The sequence below is a fragment of the Sciurus vulgaris genome, assembly GCF_902686455.1.
Source record: "Sciurus vulgaris genome assembly, chromosome: 18".
NCBI lineage: Eukaryota > Metazoa > Chordata > Mammalia > Rodentia > Sciuridae > Sciurus > Sciurus vulgaris.
This window is the reverse complement of record NC_136479.1, coordinates 38271362-38287698: the sequence shown is the minus strand read 5'-3', so window position 1 is coordinate 38287698 and position 16337 is coordinate 38271362. Positions and strand designations below refer to the sequence as shown.

Genomic DNA, 16337 nt, shown 5'->3' with positions numbered 1-16337 from the left:
AAGGAAAATTTTAAGGAACTCTACATCCACAAATTTGATAATGTAGATGAAATGGACCAGTATCTTGAAAGACATGATTGGCAAAACTCACACAAGAAGAAATAGTTGATCCGAATAGGCCTGTATTGATTAAACAAATTAAATCAATGATTAATAATATCCCAAAACAAAAAGCATGAAGGTCAGATAAGTTTATTGGTGAATTTTACCAAATGTTTAAGGAAGAAGCATAGAACATTATTCTGAACTCATTACACAATGCCTGTATTATCAAATACCAAAACCAAAACATTCCCAGAAAATAAAACTACAGACCAGTTATCTCTCATGAACAGAGGTAAAAAATTCAATATTTATAAGCAAATGTAATCCAATAACAAATAATGTATAAAAAAGTCTATCACCACCAAATAGTGCCTTCAACATTCAAATATCAATTAATGTATCCATTGTATCAATAGGATAAAAAGAAAGAAGCTGAATGACCATATCAATAGATGAAGAAAAGCATCTGAAAAAAATCCAGCTTCCATTCATGATGACTCTAGAAAATGAAAAACAGAAGGGGGACTTCCTCATGCAGATAAAGATCTTCTACACTAAAACTTACAGTTAACAGATTTAATGATGAAAACCTCAGAAGTTCCTGCAAAAAATGAAGGAGGAGGCAAGATGTTTCCTCTCACTACTGCCATCCACTACCATACTATGAACAATAGGGGGCGGGGAGGAATACAGATCAGGAACAAGAAGGTTAAACTATCTTTCGTTTGCACATGACATGATTATGAAGTCACCTCATGAAAAACTAAAATGATGGAGAGATATTCCATGTTCATGAACAAGAAGACTTGATATTGTAAGGATGTTACATGTCAAAATAATCCACATGGAATTAGTTTGGGGACATCAAATCTGAGTCTAAAGGTTATATGGAGAGACAAAAAACAAAACAAAACAAAAAAAAACCGCGAATAGCCAATTCAACATTGAAGAACAAAGTCAGAGAACTGAAGTTTTACTCAGATATAAAGAAGAATAAAATGATGGCATCTCCTGATAAAAGGTTGGAAATGGAGAAAATCATGCTAAGTGAAAAAAGTCAGACTCAAAATCAAAGGTTGAATGTTTTCTCTCACAGGTGGAAGATAGAACAAAATAAGGGAAAGAAGGCAGTTGGGATGGATATCATAAAGATTATAGGGAAGATCAGTGGAGTAGAAGGAGAACAGAGGGAGGAAGGGAGAGAACGAAGAAGAGAAAGGAGAAGAAAGACAAAATCATGTTCAATACAAAATCACGTTCAATACATATATAAATGTACCAAAGGGAATTTCACCTTTATGCAGATACAGAAAGTACCAATCAAAACTAAATAAAGGGGACTGGGGCTGTAGCTTAGTGTTAGAGTGCTTGCCTAGCACGTGTGAGGCACTGGGTTCAATTCCCCACACCGCATGTAAATAAATAAAAATAAAAGTCCATTGACAACTAAAAAAATATTTTTTAAAAAACCTAAAAGAAGCAAAAGGAAGATCAGTAGAGTAGAGGGAGAACATGGGAAGGGGAAAGGGGGAGAATAGGGACTGAAATCAATCCCTTGAAGCATGTGTGAGTTTGTCAAAATGAACTCGATACTATATATAATTATGAAGCTCTAATAAAAAGTAAGCATAAAAATTAAACATACTGCCATATAATCTAGCAATCACAATCCTCAGCATTTACTAAACAAATAAAAATTAAGTCCACACAAAAACTTACACATGGTCATTTCAGTTTTATTAATAATTATCAACATCTGAAAATAATCAAGAGGTCTTTTAATAGATGACTATATAAACAAACTTCGGTACACCCAGACAATAAAATATTATTCAGCACTAAAAATAAATGATCTATTAAGCTATGCAAAGTCATGGAGGAAACTTAAACACATAAAAGCCAATCTGAAAACCCAATATATCTACAATTCCAAGCATATGACATTCTGGAAAAGGAAAATGTACGAAAAAAGTAAAAAAGATTAGTGGTAGACAGAGGTTAAGGGGGAAGACTGGAGAAACAGGTAGAGTAAGAAGAACTTTTAAGGCAGTAAAGCCATTCTGTGTGCTACTACAATGAGGAACATATGTCATGACACATTTCTCAAAGCCCATGAATAAACAACACCAAGCATGAAACCTACAGTAATCTATGAACTTTGGGTGGTAATGATGTGTCAAAGAAGGTTCATCAATTGTAAAAATGTACCACTGCAATAAAGGAAGTCATTAATGGGGGTACACTGTGAGTGTGTGGGGACAGGGGATATAGGTGAAGTCTCTCTTATTTTTGCTGTGAACCTAAATGCTCTTAAAAAAAAAAAAAAAAAGTAGAACTAATTAATTATAAAAACAATAAAAAATATGTTAGGGTATTCCTACAAACAAAAAGGCTTGGGAAACCACCTATCCTAGTCTATTTTCTTGCTTTTGGTTGGGTCTTATTCAGATTGGTCTATACATTCTATACATAATATTAGGCATAATTAGAAAAGAAAACAATTATAAAACCTCTTTTTTTCCCCCGCTGTGGAAGAGAAGCCAAGGTTCTATGCTTGCCTGAAAGGGTAATAAACTGAAAGACTGACTCTTGTTCTATGTCTACTGAGTGAGGCAAAACAAACACAGGCAGACCTCACCATTTAGCATGTTTCTGAAAAGGTAGAGGAAAAAAAGCAGTTACTATTTTCCCATCGTTCATTATGAAAAAAAGTGCTTAATTCTCTTGGCAGAATAAGGTTTAATTCTTTACTTAAATCTCTGAATTGTATGACTTTAGGAAAGTTGCTTACCTTCTTTGAGCATCAGTTTTCTTATCCATAAAGTTAAGATGATAAATAGTTCAAATTTCCTAAGGTCACTGTGCAAACTAAATAATTAATAAAAGTAAATTGCTGGTAGTAGTGTCTGGATTATGTCCAGCAGACAAATACATAGGAGTGAAAATCATTAGAAAGATCCATCCTAATTAAAATCAGTAAATTTATGGTTAGTGAAGCCCAAAAAGGTAACAAAATATCATATTCAGTAGCAAATAACACAATATACTTATCACAGCAGGGGAAGAAGCAAGGCAGTTGTTTCTTTTTTTAGAGGGGTGGGTACCAGGGATTGAGCTCAGGGGCACTTAACTACTGAGCCACATCCCCAGCACCCCCCCCCCCTTTTTTTTTAAATTTAGAGATTTGGTCTCCCTGAGTTGCTTAGGGCCTTGCTAAATTGCTGAAGCTGGCTTTGAACTCCTGATCCTCCTGCTTCAGCCTCCCAAGCCTCTGGGATTACAGACATGCACCATTACATCCGATCGGAGTTGCTTTTATTTTGCTTTTCTTCTTTCTGTTGCTGTTCTAAAGTCTTATACTCTGAACGCTGAAGGGAAACACAAAACTTGAGCAACAAATCACTGAAACCTAGCCTGAGTCAAGCTGCCTTAGGAGCACAGGAGCTGGGCACAGGGGTGCACACCTGTAATCCCAGCAGCTCAGGAGGCTGAGGCAGGAGGATCGCAAGTTCAAAGCCAGCCTCAGCAACTTTGTGAGACCCTGTCTCTAAATAAAACATTTTAAAAAGCTGGGGATGTGGCTCAGTAATTAAGCACCCCTGGGTTCAACCCATGATTTTAAAATAAATAAATAAATAAATGCAAGCAGGAGAGAAATCCAACTGTAACTACTCCCCCAACATGCCCCTAAGTCATCCATGCCTAATGAAGCCAAACTTTCTAAGATGCACATAAACAACTGGCTCTCCAGCAGTTTTATCATTGTGAATATTCTGAGCTAAAGAACTTAAGTGATTATAGAACAAAGTTTACTATTCTAGTGAACTATTCCAGTGCTCAGGCAGAGAATAATGGCACTGTAGTATGTACAAAAGGCCCTGATCATGTATAATCCCTTGATTAGTGGTACAACAGTGTTCAAACATATCCACAGATGTGCTGACACAAAAAGGTTCCGCCAAAAGGAATCGAATATCATTATGGTTAGTGAAGAGAGACTGATATAACAAGTTTTATTAATTTCATGGCTGAACCAATTCAAAATTTGCAATAATTTCAAAAATCAATTTATCCTTCTTGTGTTCTAAATTTGAGTATATGTTCAAACTCAGAAACATTTCAGACACAACTATGTATAACACAAATTTACTATAGATGCTAGCAAGTTTTTTATTTACCTCTTTTTTCTAATTATTCAAACATGTCTGTTAAGACTTAAATGCTATATCAAATTGTACCTCTTGAGTGTATCCTTTCATCTATTTCAGACAATAATGCTTGTTCATGTATAATAGATTCATTTAAAGAGGCTTAACATGAACATATTCACAACCCAACTAAATCGAAAACAAGTGTATTTTAATGTAAAATTGCCATTATGTAGGAAAACAATGACTTCTATACTTTTCCTAAGAGAATGTCCAGTTAATTTTTAAAAAACAATAAGACGGAATGACTAAAAATTTAAAAAAAGTAGAAAATATTAAGTATATCCATGGATCGTCTCAAAGCCCTTTCCAAAAGTATTTATGGATAAACAAAACAAAGAATAACTCTGATTTCTGTTGGGACTCCAGATAAAAGTCACCAGTAGAAAACAGGTACAGAACTTGTAATTGTTACCCAGCATATAAAGTCGAGGTATCATAAAGACAGCAATGAGTAAAATCTAGCAGCACTGATTTGTTGTTGTTGTTGTTGTTGTTGTTGTTTTGGTCAAGGAAAGCACAAACACAAAATTGAATTATTTTCATGTGTGAAACTAAAAGGAACATCAATATATTAGATGACAAAGCCAAATAGGCCAAGTGCACTGAAAGCGTTAAATTTCAACCAAGATTTTGTGACTGAAGCAATTGAATTTTTAGAGAAAAAAATGAAAAAGAGTTGTTGGTTAAAAGTCACTGTCATCAAGAGAAGAGAACGGTGTTAACAACTGACAGGGACACTGATGTAATCAACTATTACAACTGAAGAGTGGCAGGCAGGATGGGAGAGGTCTCCTCCTAACTGCCAACTTCAGGGTACTTAACTTTCAAAGCTGTCCAGACTGGCAGATGGACCGGGTGATTCTTGAAGTCCTTTCGGACCTAGAGATTCTGTAACTCTAAATCTATGAAAAACCAAAATAGCAGATATATGTCAATCACTAAATTAAGAAAGCTGGCAACTTAACACATTTAGATTAAGGCAACTTATGACTGTAGTATGGCTCTGTACAAAGGCAGCTATGGCTTCCATTTACTCTTGATGATGAGCTGCTTAATAATTTGATTAAAAGAACATTTGAATTCACCAGCTTCTTGTGCTTCTCTGAATGCTTTAGTGTTAATACTCCTCTTTTGCCCTAAATACAAGGTTTTCATATCAAAAAGGTAGTTCTGCTGCAAAGTTACTTAAGACTTCTGAGGGAACTGAGCATCTTGTTTCTTTTGGGTTTAGAGTTCAGGTGCTAGTTTCCCATGACTTTCTCTGTAGGCTACACAACCGTATATTCTCTCAGCAAAGTCAGACTTATTTCCTACAAAGGTATGGAAAAGAAAGCTACTGATAGTGAAGCCAGAATTGGGAACAGGTAGTTAGCGTAGAAATAGGGGATCGGTCAAATCGAGGAAATGGAGGCCATAAAGTCATCTGCCTCTGGAAGTTGGAGACTGCCCCTGGGAGAATGGAATGTCAAGGATCTCAGGAGGCCATTGATTACCAAATTTACCTGCCTTTATCAAGGACGCCAAACAAGGGGCTGCTAATTGGTGCCCCCTGGGCCCTTATCTGCCTGAATCACTCTGGCCCTCCCCCTGCCCATGGCTTTTCACTTAATGCAAAACCAGGCCTAGTCACCTAGGCAGGAAGGAGAGATAAGGGGGGAGAGAACTGGAGAATAAAAGAGACTTTAATCTATAAAAGATGTAGGGTGCGCTCACTTCTTGGGACTTTAGAACATCAGCCATGGCCCCCTTCTTCCTGCCGGGAGAAGTCTGTATTATTACCTTTAAATAAAACCTGCTTAATATGCTTGCCTCGGCGTGCTTCTCTAGTGTTCAATCTTCAACATTAGAAGGAGCAGAACTCATCACCGGTGGTATCAATAGGATCGTCTCACAAAAGGTTAAAAAAAAAAAAAGTGAGTGACCTCTTTAGAGATCAAAAATGGAAAGGAAGAATTCTTGGGAGAAATAAGGAAAGCATGGCACATCATGTGCTTGGCAGAGTTCCTGGTAGGCCTCTGCAAACTACCTACCTGATGCAGAGTCTCTCCAGTTTCCTTCTGGGGTAGTCGATCTGTAAGTAACCATTTGTTGGTCTGGGCAAGATTTTATGAACTATTAGGAGTACAGTAGGAACCACTGCTGTTATGGCTTGCTGCATTTTTAATGGTTCCTTAAAAATCAGAGGCCACTACATACAGCAGCACATTAGATAGGAAACACTGCAATTATCTGGCTTTGCCACTCCATTTTAAATCTGCCACTATATTACAGTGGATAAACCCTAATAGACAGTCATCACCATTGAAAATGCTGCTACTTGAGAACAGCCACAATCCCTGCACCTGGATTTATTGCCAGAGAGTTGTCAACAGAGTTTAAAATGGGTTTTGTTTGTTTTTTCATCCTAAAAAGGAGACATCAAAGACTTTAGATCATAGGTTACTATTGTAGAAGGAAGTTTCCTTTAATAAACATGACTGTTGGCAAAGCCTATTACTAGAAGACAATGGGAGATCCTTTGTTACTGCACTAAGCAAATTAAGGTTTGTGAAGAGAAATCTGTGATGCCGTCCTTAGGTAACTGCAAGTCTTTGAAGGATATGTATACCGGACCTGACGGTTTATTAAGGTGCTATATCTAAACAACTTGTCACCAGGGTACTTTTGTTAAAACAACATTGTAGTTTAAATGGATAAATGTGTTTATACAAGCAAAATGCATTTTAAGTGTTTGACTTCTACAGTCAAGTACCGGGAGGTAGGTGAAGTGTCTCCAACTTCCTAGGCCTCCAATAACTCTTATTTACTGCTAGAGCTGACTACAGGAAAATGTGACACTTAGGGTTAAAACAGCACTTTCCCCCTTTAACAAGCCCCAGTTGTATTTTTTAACCTCTTTACAAATGATACTCTTGGTGTTTCACCAAGTTTCTTATGCTATAGATTGGGAGGCATCTAATTTACAATTTCAGGGGAAAAAAAATTAAAAGCAGTTCAAGCAAAGGGAGGAGTACTATGATCTCAAAGATTCTTACTGATAGTAAAACTCTAGATCAGTTAACCTATCAAAAGATAGATTGCGTGGGTAGGGAGAGTAAACCTCAGGACCGAACATCGCCTGTGGCTCATCTCATACAGTTTGTATCAATGAATACAGAATTTCTGTGATGTGGACATCTCCAAAAAGGGCAAGATGACAATCTTTAAAGTCTGTGTCAGAAATACATGAAAAGATTAAACTAAAATTATTTTCAGAATTCTGTGGCAGCGATCTATCCTTGCCCCTGGAATTGCCAACACACATGGCTAAAGCCTTTCCCACCAACTCTCCATGATCACAGTACATTCTACCTGTGGAACAGGACGCTTAGGACTGAACAGAGCTGTGTAAAAACCCCAACTGAATGACACAAAAACAAAACACTACTCATTATTACTTATCATTAATAACACTTATTATGACTACTACATTATATAGTTATTAATAATGAATCATTTTCAAAGAAACCCACATTTGACCACTCAACTGCAGTCTGTACTTCCTTCACATGCACAGACAGCGACACTGAAGGGCAATATGCACAGTATGCCACAGTCCTTGCATTCCTGTGACTCACAGAATAGCAAAGAAAGGCAGCAACATCAACGGAAAGCACAGGGCCCTGTGGACGACACTGAAGGGTGAACTATGGACTTTAAAACCTCAAGAATACAAATGAGGCCCTGTAGCACTTCTCTTGCCTGGGGGTCCCTTCAAGTCTGTGGGCAGAGAGGAGTTGGAAGGACAGAAACAGGGCTAGGGCTGTCTCCCCACCATCAGGAGGATCTGAGCTTTCATCTCATCTGCTTACCTGGAGTTTACACTGGCAACAGAGAGATTCCCACAGAGAGTGAATGACTAAAGAGCATCAGGACTGCTCCCTCGGGAGGGCTGAGAAGAGCCAAGAACAAAGATGCCCGCTGCACACAGGGAGACAGCAACTTCTACTCCACTCACCAGATTCTCAATTCCCTCGTCCTGAAGGAGAATGCTGCCGCTAAACATGGTGTGGAGGTGGGAGGCAACCTCTACAAGGAGGGCCGGAGTCTTAATTCCGTCAGAGAGATTCCACAAATGATTAAATGTCTGCTGGTGAGAACTCCTGCTGTACTGGTCACCTCATCAGGAGATGTGCTCCTGGATGTCAGACCTATTCTCAAAATCACCAAGTTGACAGCAGCTAAAGACATGATTCAAAGGGTAAGGACTGGAAATGAAAAATACATTTTCAGTCTAGTGTCCCTAGAATGAAAGACTGTATCTATGCCTATAGAGAGGAGCCTGTCAGAACGCAGATACTTAGCACAGGTATAAACCAGTCATCCAAAGTAAACAAAATTAATTCTTGAGTCCTTAAACTTAACAAAGAGCCACTTAAATCAATGAAGATTATGATTTTGTTTCTAAAAAGCAAACAGTTCAGGGAAGTTTTTTTTTTTTTATTTTTATTTTTTAGTTGTCAGTGGACCTTTATTTACTTTTTATTTTTTTATTTCTATGTGGTGCTGAGAATCAAACCCAGTGTGTCACACATGCTGGGCAAGTGCTCTACCACTGAGCCACAACCCCTGCCCTCGGGGAAGTACTTTAAAGTTAGAATTCGATCATGTCACCTGGGCAGGATCTGGGGTTAGTGGTAGAGTACTTGTCTAGCATGAATGAGGCTCTGGGTTTTATCCCCAGTACCACAAAGATAAGCAAACAAAGCGGTAGCTTATCACAATTAAGAACAACAACTGATCTCATTTTCCCCAAGTGTTTCTGCACTGTACACAGTTGGTTTCAAAAGCACTGTAATGTCCCTGATTTTATGTTACACTTAAACACAATTCTAAATACCTACCCTAACTCCCAGCCTTATTATTTTGCATAGTAGGATTTTTTTCCTGAGATGCCAATTCCAAATAAGAGCACTGTAGTCATTGGCTTTATTAACACCTTGCTCAGTCAAGTTCAGGCCTACCTAGGAACCATCTCTTCCTTTCCTGTCAAACTGCTCTGCCTTTACCCCACCCCCATCCTGACCTTTGGTCAGCCCTGCCTTGTACCAGCAACAGCAGAGCCAGGCCACTCTCCCCACCTGCCATTCTTCATGCGCCTCCTCCTTGCTCCCTCTGTCCTTTCTTTGCCTGCTGGATATCTAAAGATCCATCAAGTGCTGCACAATTTACGCCTCTGACAATGAACTGGTGCTATGCATTCCCCTAGCGCTCCACATGCACTTCTCACAGAACTAATTCAACTACAGAGGATAACAGGTTATTTAACTTAGGAGTAAAAGTAGATGTTTAAATTATATTTGTGAATTAAAATAAACTGAATTCTTCCTCTGGTAAGGTGTTTTCCAACTCATCTCTATCAGTCCAAATGCCTTCACAATAACTGAGATCCCTGGTGGGATTCTAAGTAGAATTTAGATTCTTAAAAATATTTCTATTTTAATCAATACTCATCAATAAATGAATGGGTAGTAATTTATTTATTTATTTTATTATTCAACTATTTTTTTTTTTTTTTTTATTTTACCTCTAAACTTTTATTGTTTCACACATGAGCTTTTAGGGGACACCACGTATCTAAAACTATGACATTCCCCTTCTCTCTGGGAACGTCCTCAGAAAATGTCTTCTCCCATGATATCCTTGATTTTTTTTTTTTATTGTAAACAAATGGGATACATGTTGTTTCTCTATTTGTACATGGAGTCAAGGCATACCATTTGTGTAATCAGAAATTTACATAGGGTAATGTTGTTTCCAGAGTTAATTACTAATAAAATCCAACATTACAGTCTTATTTGAGGTGAAGTACTAAAACAACATGGTGTTATCTAAAAAATAAGTATTCAGCAGGTGATCAATATTTAAATTGATAAGTCCTTCCCAGCATCAACAAGTGCTGGCAAGTGAGAAGGAAGAAATCTACGTCTGCTCTGGATGAAGTGTAGTCAAGACCAAGGGGATGTAGCTGCACCTCTAAAGCTAAACCCCAAAGAAATATAAATAACATTAGGTTCTTTGGAAAGCTCAAACCCTCTTATTTAAATACAATGTGTCAGAAATATTTAAAAACATCACAAAGGAAGATAAATGAATGTGAGTTTAGGGCAGAATAAATTCTGTGAAAGAGGGGGCATAGCTTTCACATGTATAACCCATCACTAAGAACAGTGCCTGACAGAGACATTCTTAATACTTATTAAGAGACAAAAATTAGTGTCTGTTTAAAGAGAAGCCGACGTCTGGAGAGGTAGTTCAGTAATAGACCACTTGTCTAGCATGAGTTAGGCCCTAGATTTAATCCCCAGGACTGCAAAAACATAAAAATTTTTAAAGTTGTGTTTAAAAACCAATCTTTCAAAAGAAACTCATTTTTCTCTCTCCTAAAAAAATCTACTCTGAGATTGAAAAAGGAGCAATTATCATTAAACAAAATGTCACATATCTATTTTGAGAGTTAAGACAAATTAAAACAAAGGAAAGCAGAGAGTATGTCAAAGATCTATAGTCAAAAAAAAGGGCAAGAACCTTCCCTTTACAATCTCACAACCTGAACAAAAAGCCACAGGTCAATATGTAGCACCTTCTGTCTGTCATCAGAACTATCACCACAACTTAAATAAACAACACCACTTAAGGAAAATCATACCTGAGAAAAACCCCATCTCAACATGTGGACACAACACCATTTTCCTTCATTAATAATGTGGCAGTTTTAATCACTAGGATAGCAATGAGTTGGTTTCCTTCATAACTAGGAAATATGTAGAACTGATTCAACTGAAAAGGATGAAAACTACTGGCTGAGAATTCCTGAAACAGTGGACATTAGAGAAGCAGAAGCCAAGCTATCTGTGGCTGCTGCCCTGAGATACTCAGATTCAGACTTGTGAGAAGGCTGATGATCATCCAGGGCAGGAGGCAGGACAGGCTCCTACGGAATGTGAGGCTCTGCTTCCGTATGTCATAGGTCGAGTTCAGCCTGGCAAGTAAGTTGTCCCAAACACCTGCCAACTGCTGGTACCTAGAATCCGGTACTTATAAAGATGAGTCCACATCCTTTCAGTGATGACACCAAAACCGTGGCCACTGTGAAGTCTTCCACTGGCCGTCACTTTCGCCACTCAGGTGTGCTGGGGCATCCATTTTTATTTTTGTTGTCCAAGAGCAGAAAACATATTTGAACACATTAAACAGATCTTTCCTGACCACCCAGCCTCATCCTAAGAGCTGCCAAGCAGTCTTCACAAAGATCAAGAGCTCTGAATGCCTCTGAGGGAGAAAATAACAAGTGATGTTTAACAGGTAAACAAAAGGGCAGCCCACAGAAGCGGTCATTCCAGTATCAACGTTATCACATGATGTAGACAGGGGACAAACACCATATCCACTTTAGAGTCACATACAGAGGGAAGTGAGATAGACTTACATGTCTATACACACACACACACACACACACAAAATATATATATATATACATATATGTATGCATACCCGTATCCATATCTATATCTTTATGTATAAGCATCTGAGAAACCTACAAGGATGCGTTAATGAGATTGCAATACTCCTGCCCCATAGGTATAAATTATAACATCTAATTCTTAACATGAATTTTTGTGGTAACCCTCTGCCACCAGAAAACCATACAACAACTTAATAAAACCAGGTTTTTATTGCATGATGTACTACAGTACGAAAAACAGAAGATAATAGTTATTGTTTTGTGACCGAGTATTGTTCTGTATGCACTAACTACCTTGCTCAACTTTAAAACTCCATTACGTAGGTACTAAAGAGGAAACTGACTCAGAGGTATCAAATAACCTGCCAAGGTCACACGACAGGTCACAAAAAATCACTCTACCTCTAAGTCCTTACTTATACGTTTGTAATGATACTTCAAGCACATGTCTAAAAAGAGAATACAGCCTAAAATATTTAAATTGAAAAGAAAATGTGTTCACTGCATTCATGTTTAAGAAAATCTTTATACATACTCCCAACAAGTTTTAGTATGCTTGCCAAAAAAGAAAAAAAAAAAGAAAAAGAAAAAAGCAAACTGAGTCCAACGAGTCTATATTTCATTTATGTTTAGAATATGAGCTTAGCCAGGCAAGTGTACGTAATGAATATATATGTGCGTATGTCTCTGTGTATGTAACACCCACATCATTCAAAATCTCCCCAAAATGTGGAAAGTTTGTTCCAATCCTTCTCTATTTTGTCTACTTTAAGAATTCTTTGCAATATGCTTATGTAAATACTGAGTTTAGCTGCTGTTCTCATTTCTCAAATCTTCTGCTTCTAAATGAATTGGAGAAGTGGCAGACCTAAGCAGACATCCTTGGAACACAAAACCAAGGAGATATAAACAAATACAACCAGATCAAAACCAAAAGTGTCTTCTTAAAACACTTTAACTTATCACTACTGACATATTAAAAGAAGCAGAAAAAAAGGAGAGTACACTGGCTTTGGCTAAAGAAGGGTGGGTGTGAGTATGAGTGTACGTACACACACACACACACCTGCACATATGGTGATGGTCATCTGTTTAATTAACACACAAGAGACAACATTTTGCCTTAGTTCACTTAAAACTGTACAGGAGCATGAAGACTAAAGGAAGAAAGATGCTGAAAGTAAGATGCTGGGACATGGACAGTGTTTAAGATAACAGTTCCAGGTTGTTAGGATCAACAGGTAAGTGCCTTCAGTTTTCTTAAAACGGAATTCACTTTATGGTTCAATGACATTAATAGCTCAATGATTCTGTGGGTGATCTGCATCCATCCACATTTCAAAGAGTTGCTGAAGAGGATTAAGGATACAGTCAGAAATTTCTATCCCACTTACCTGATGCTAAGTCTTCTTCACAAACGTAAGTAAATGGTTATTTTGTGCTATTAAAAGTACAGTGCAAGAACATGTTTGCAAAACACTAAGAGAAGCTGGTTGAACATACAATATCCCACTTAAAAGTGTGAAATTTCATAATGCTAAATACCCTGAAATTAAGTATGTAATACTGTGGGAATGAAAGTGGAAAACAAGATACTTTTTGATGAAGACTTGGCAAGAAGTTATCAATGGATTTTGCACCTTTGATAATACAACCAATCACATTATTGGAAACAGATTTTAAGTAGGACATTTTTGTCATAGTTGAGAACTGAACATACATCTGGTATACATCTTCTCCATGTAAGCTAATAATATGACAGATTTCGATATAAACAAAGTCAGTTCATGAGAAATTTTACCAAAACAAGGAAAGCTATCACAGTTACTCAATGTTGTCTAGTGTAAAACCACTTCAGACTCCTAATTACTCTATGCTCATGAAATGTACTATTAGAAATAAAAATATTCCTAGAACTAGAAAGAAAAGTAAGTAGTAATAAAAGCAAAAGAGAGTCTTTTTACAGATGAGCCTCTTTTCTCAGGGTGATCACACTGACAAAACACTCTAGAATGCAGCTCAGCACGGTGGTGCCTGCTGTGATCCCAGCTACTCAGGAGGCCAAGGGAGGAGGAGGGCAAGTTCAAGGCCAGCCTGGGCAACATGGTGAGACCCTGTCTCAAAATAACATTTTAAAAAGAGCCAGGGATGTAACTCCCCGGTAGCATGTGCAGTACCCATTACCAGGAACAGCAACCAGAGTGTTCAGTCTACAAGTGATCAGGGGTGGGTGGTAGTTTGGGCTTTGTTTCTGCTGAAGAAAGCAGAGGGGAGAATTCGCTTTTGGACGAAGAATAGAAATTGTCAGCCTTCAGATTTTACTTCCAGCATCTCAACCCAAATCCAGCCTGGTGTGAAGAGATGGCAGATGGGACCACGTCTGTTCTTTCAGCTACTGAAAGAAGATACTGAATGTTTTTGTAAGCATGAATATTCAGTCACAATAAGTAGGAGCAAGGGAAAGTGTGCCAACTATATTAAGCAGGTCCCAAATCATCTTTATCCCTTTTCTCCTATTATAGATTAAGATTAAAAAAAAAAAAAAAAAAAAAAAAAAAACACAACATCTAGAAAATGCCATTTTTGCCAAGCTTGGAAAAGAGTCATTATTCAATGATATGATGCTGGTTTTCATACATTTAATGCAAATGTATTGAGTGAAACGTGTGAACAGAAGAAAAGAGGAGTAATTTTCTTTGAGGGGGGAAAAAGTTAGGAGCAACTAAATTGAACTGGCAATTACTTTTTCACTTTATTTTTATGTTTTCATTATTTTCTCAGAAAACAGTAAATAGGCATTATAGTCTCAATGTTCATGTACACAAATCAGGCTCCTGCGAATACCACAATAAACTTATACAATGATATGTTATCCTGTTGTGTAAATAATGCTTATTTGTAATTCTTTCCCACTTGTATCCTGAAAAGGATTACCAAAAACCAAAAAGGGTAATTTTGCTATAAATAACAGTAAGAAAGGGATATTTTTTGTCTGTGAATGAAAAATATTGGAATAATTCCATGTCACCCCATCCCTAACCTTCCCCCAAAGGACAGAGAATAAGGTCCAGAAATAAAATAATACAATTATATTTGCTAAAACAAGTTTAATGATTGTTAAAAGAAAACATGAAGGCCATCTCCCCAGACTATGAGTGAAAACTTGCATTAAAATCACCTCTCATCAAAAGTTAAAAAAAAAAAAAAAAAAGATAATTCACTGTATATACAGGGAAGTTCTTCAAGAAATCTTGAAAGTGAATTACTACCTCAATGCTCAACCTGAATCCTGTCCCAGTCATAACACCCCTCAGTAAACAAACAATTATGGAGCCCAGGTGGCCTGAGCAACCGGGTTTCCCTGTGTCCCCTTGAACTGCCAGACGTGGGGCAAATGCACTAGGTGCTCAGGAACACACAGACATCTCAAACTGATGATCCCTAGGGTCCCAACGGGTAATTCCTTTAAAAATAAACACTACCCAATAAAAGACAGAAATCAGTCTGTCTTAGGACTGAGAGGGGATTTCTTAGATTTCTGCACCATCCTACTGAGCATTCCTTTTAGAGTGAATCATGCCACAGCAAGGACCGTATGTGGAAGGTGAGATAGACTTACGGAAGTAAGCCTGTTCCCAAGCTGGAAGGAGCTGAACTCTGCAATAAAGCATAAAGACACAGTGGAAAATCAGCACTGGTTTTTAAACATGTTTCAACCCACACAGCTCATTACCAGCCCTCTGCAGACTTTTCATCACCACATCACATCACCAGCGCATGCTGCCCCTTGTCATCTGCTACTGATACAAACACCGTGTTGCTTAATTTCCCCCTTTACATCTCTCAACAACTCAGAGATGCTAACGTGCTATTTACTGAATTCCAAGCTTCTGCGGTGGACGTAATTGCCAATTTATTTGACAGGCAGCTGGGTAATGAATTAATGATGGCATTTCGCCCTGCACTGAGACTAAACAGACAAGAATCAGCCTGCCTCCCTGACTTGCTGACATTCAACACCCTGGTCTCAAGCTACTCGGTTTTGTGGCCACAAAGGGGCAGGCAAGAGGAAAAAGCCCAGACTGACTTGAAAATAAAAAGCCCAAAGGGCTTGGATGACTTTTCCAGAGTGTGACCTACTTGCCAGTTTATTCCCTGAAGGCACCAGTTAGTACACACACAGTTCTTTTCAAAAATGAGACATTTTGTAAACATAATTAGTAGACCAAAATGCAAAGAATGTGTGGGCAGAAGGAGGCAGTGGAAAGCACCATTTTTCTGAAGGTTTTAGTCACAAGAATTATCAATGCGGACTGCCATAATTCTAACACACAGGGAATCCCAAAAAAAAATAATTCAAAAATGAATGCAGGATATTATTTATTTGGAGAAAGAAGCCAATTTAAAAACAAACAAACAAACAAACAAACAAAAAACACTGTGTTTCAAACCTGTCTGATGTCCTTTGTTGTTTTTTGATTTGGGTTTGGGGGGTTATTTTTGTTTTGCTTTTTGTACCAGGGATTGAATCCAGGTGGGCTTCACCCCAGTCCTTTCTATTTTTTTCATTTGTGAGA

The 16337-nt window shown here is 37.8% G+C and overlaps 1 protein-coding gene across 12 annotated transcripts in view; it reads right to left on the bottom strand.

Annotated features, from left to right (window-relative positions):
- Positions 1-16337, bottom strand: part of AUTS2 (activator of transcription and developmental regulator AUTS2) — a 1098554-nt gene that overhangs the window by 528856 nt on the left and 553361 nt on the right. For 4 of the 12 annotated variants that reach the window (XM_079120204.1, XM_079120194.1, XM_079120196.1 and 1 more), the window contains exon 4: positions 15382-15417. The exons of the other annotated variants lie outside the window; for them this stretch is intronic. In XM_079120204.1, coding sequence (XP_078976330.1) covers positions 15382-15417 — 36 coding nt within the window. The remainder of the gene's footprint in view (positions 1-15381; positions 15418-16337) is intronic. 12 annotated transcript variants of the gene reach the window in all.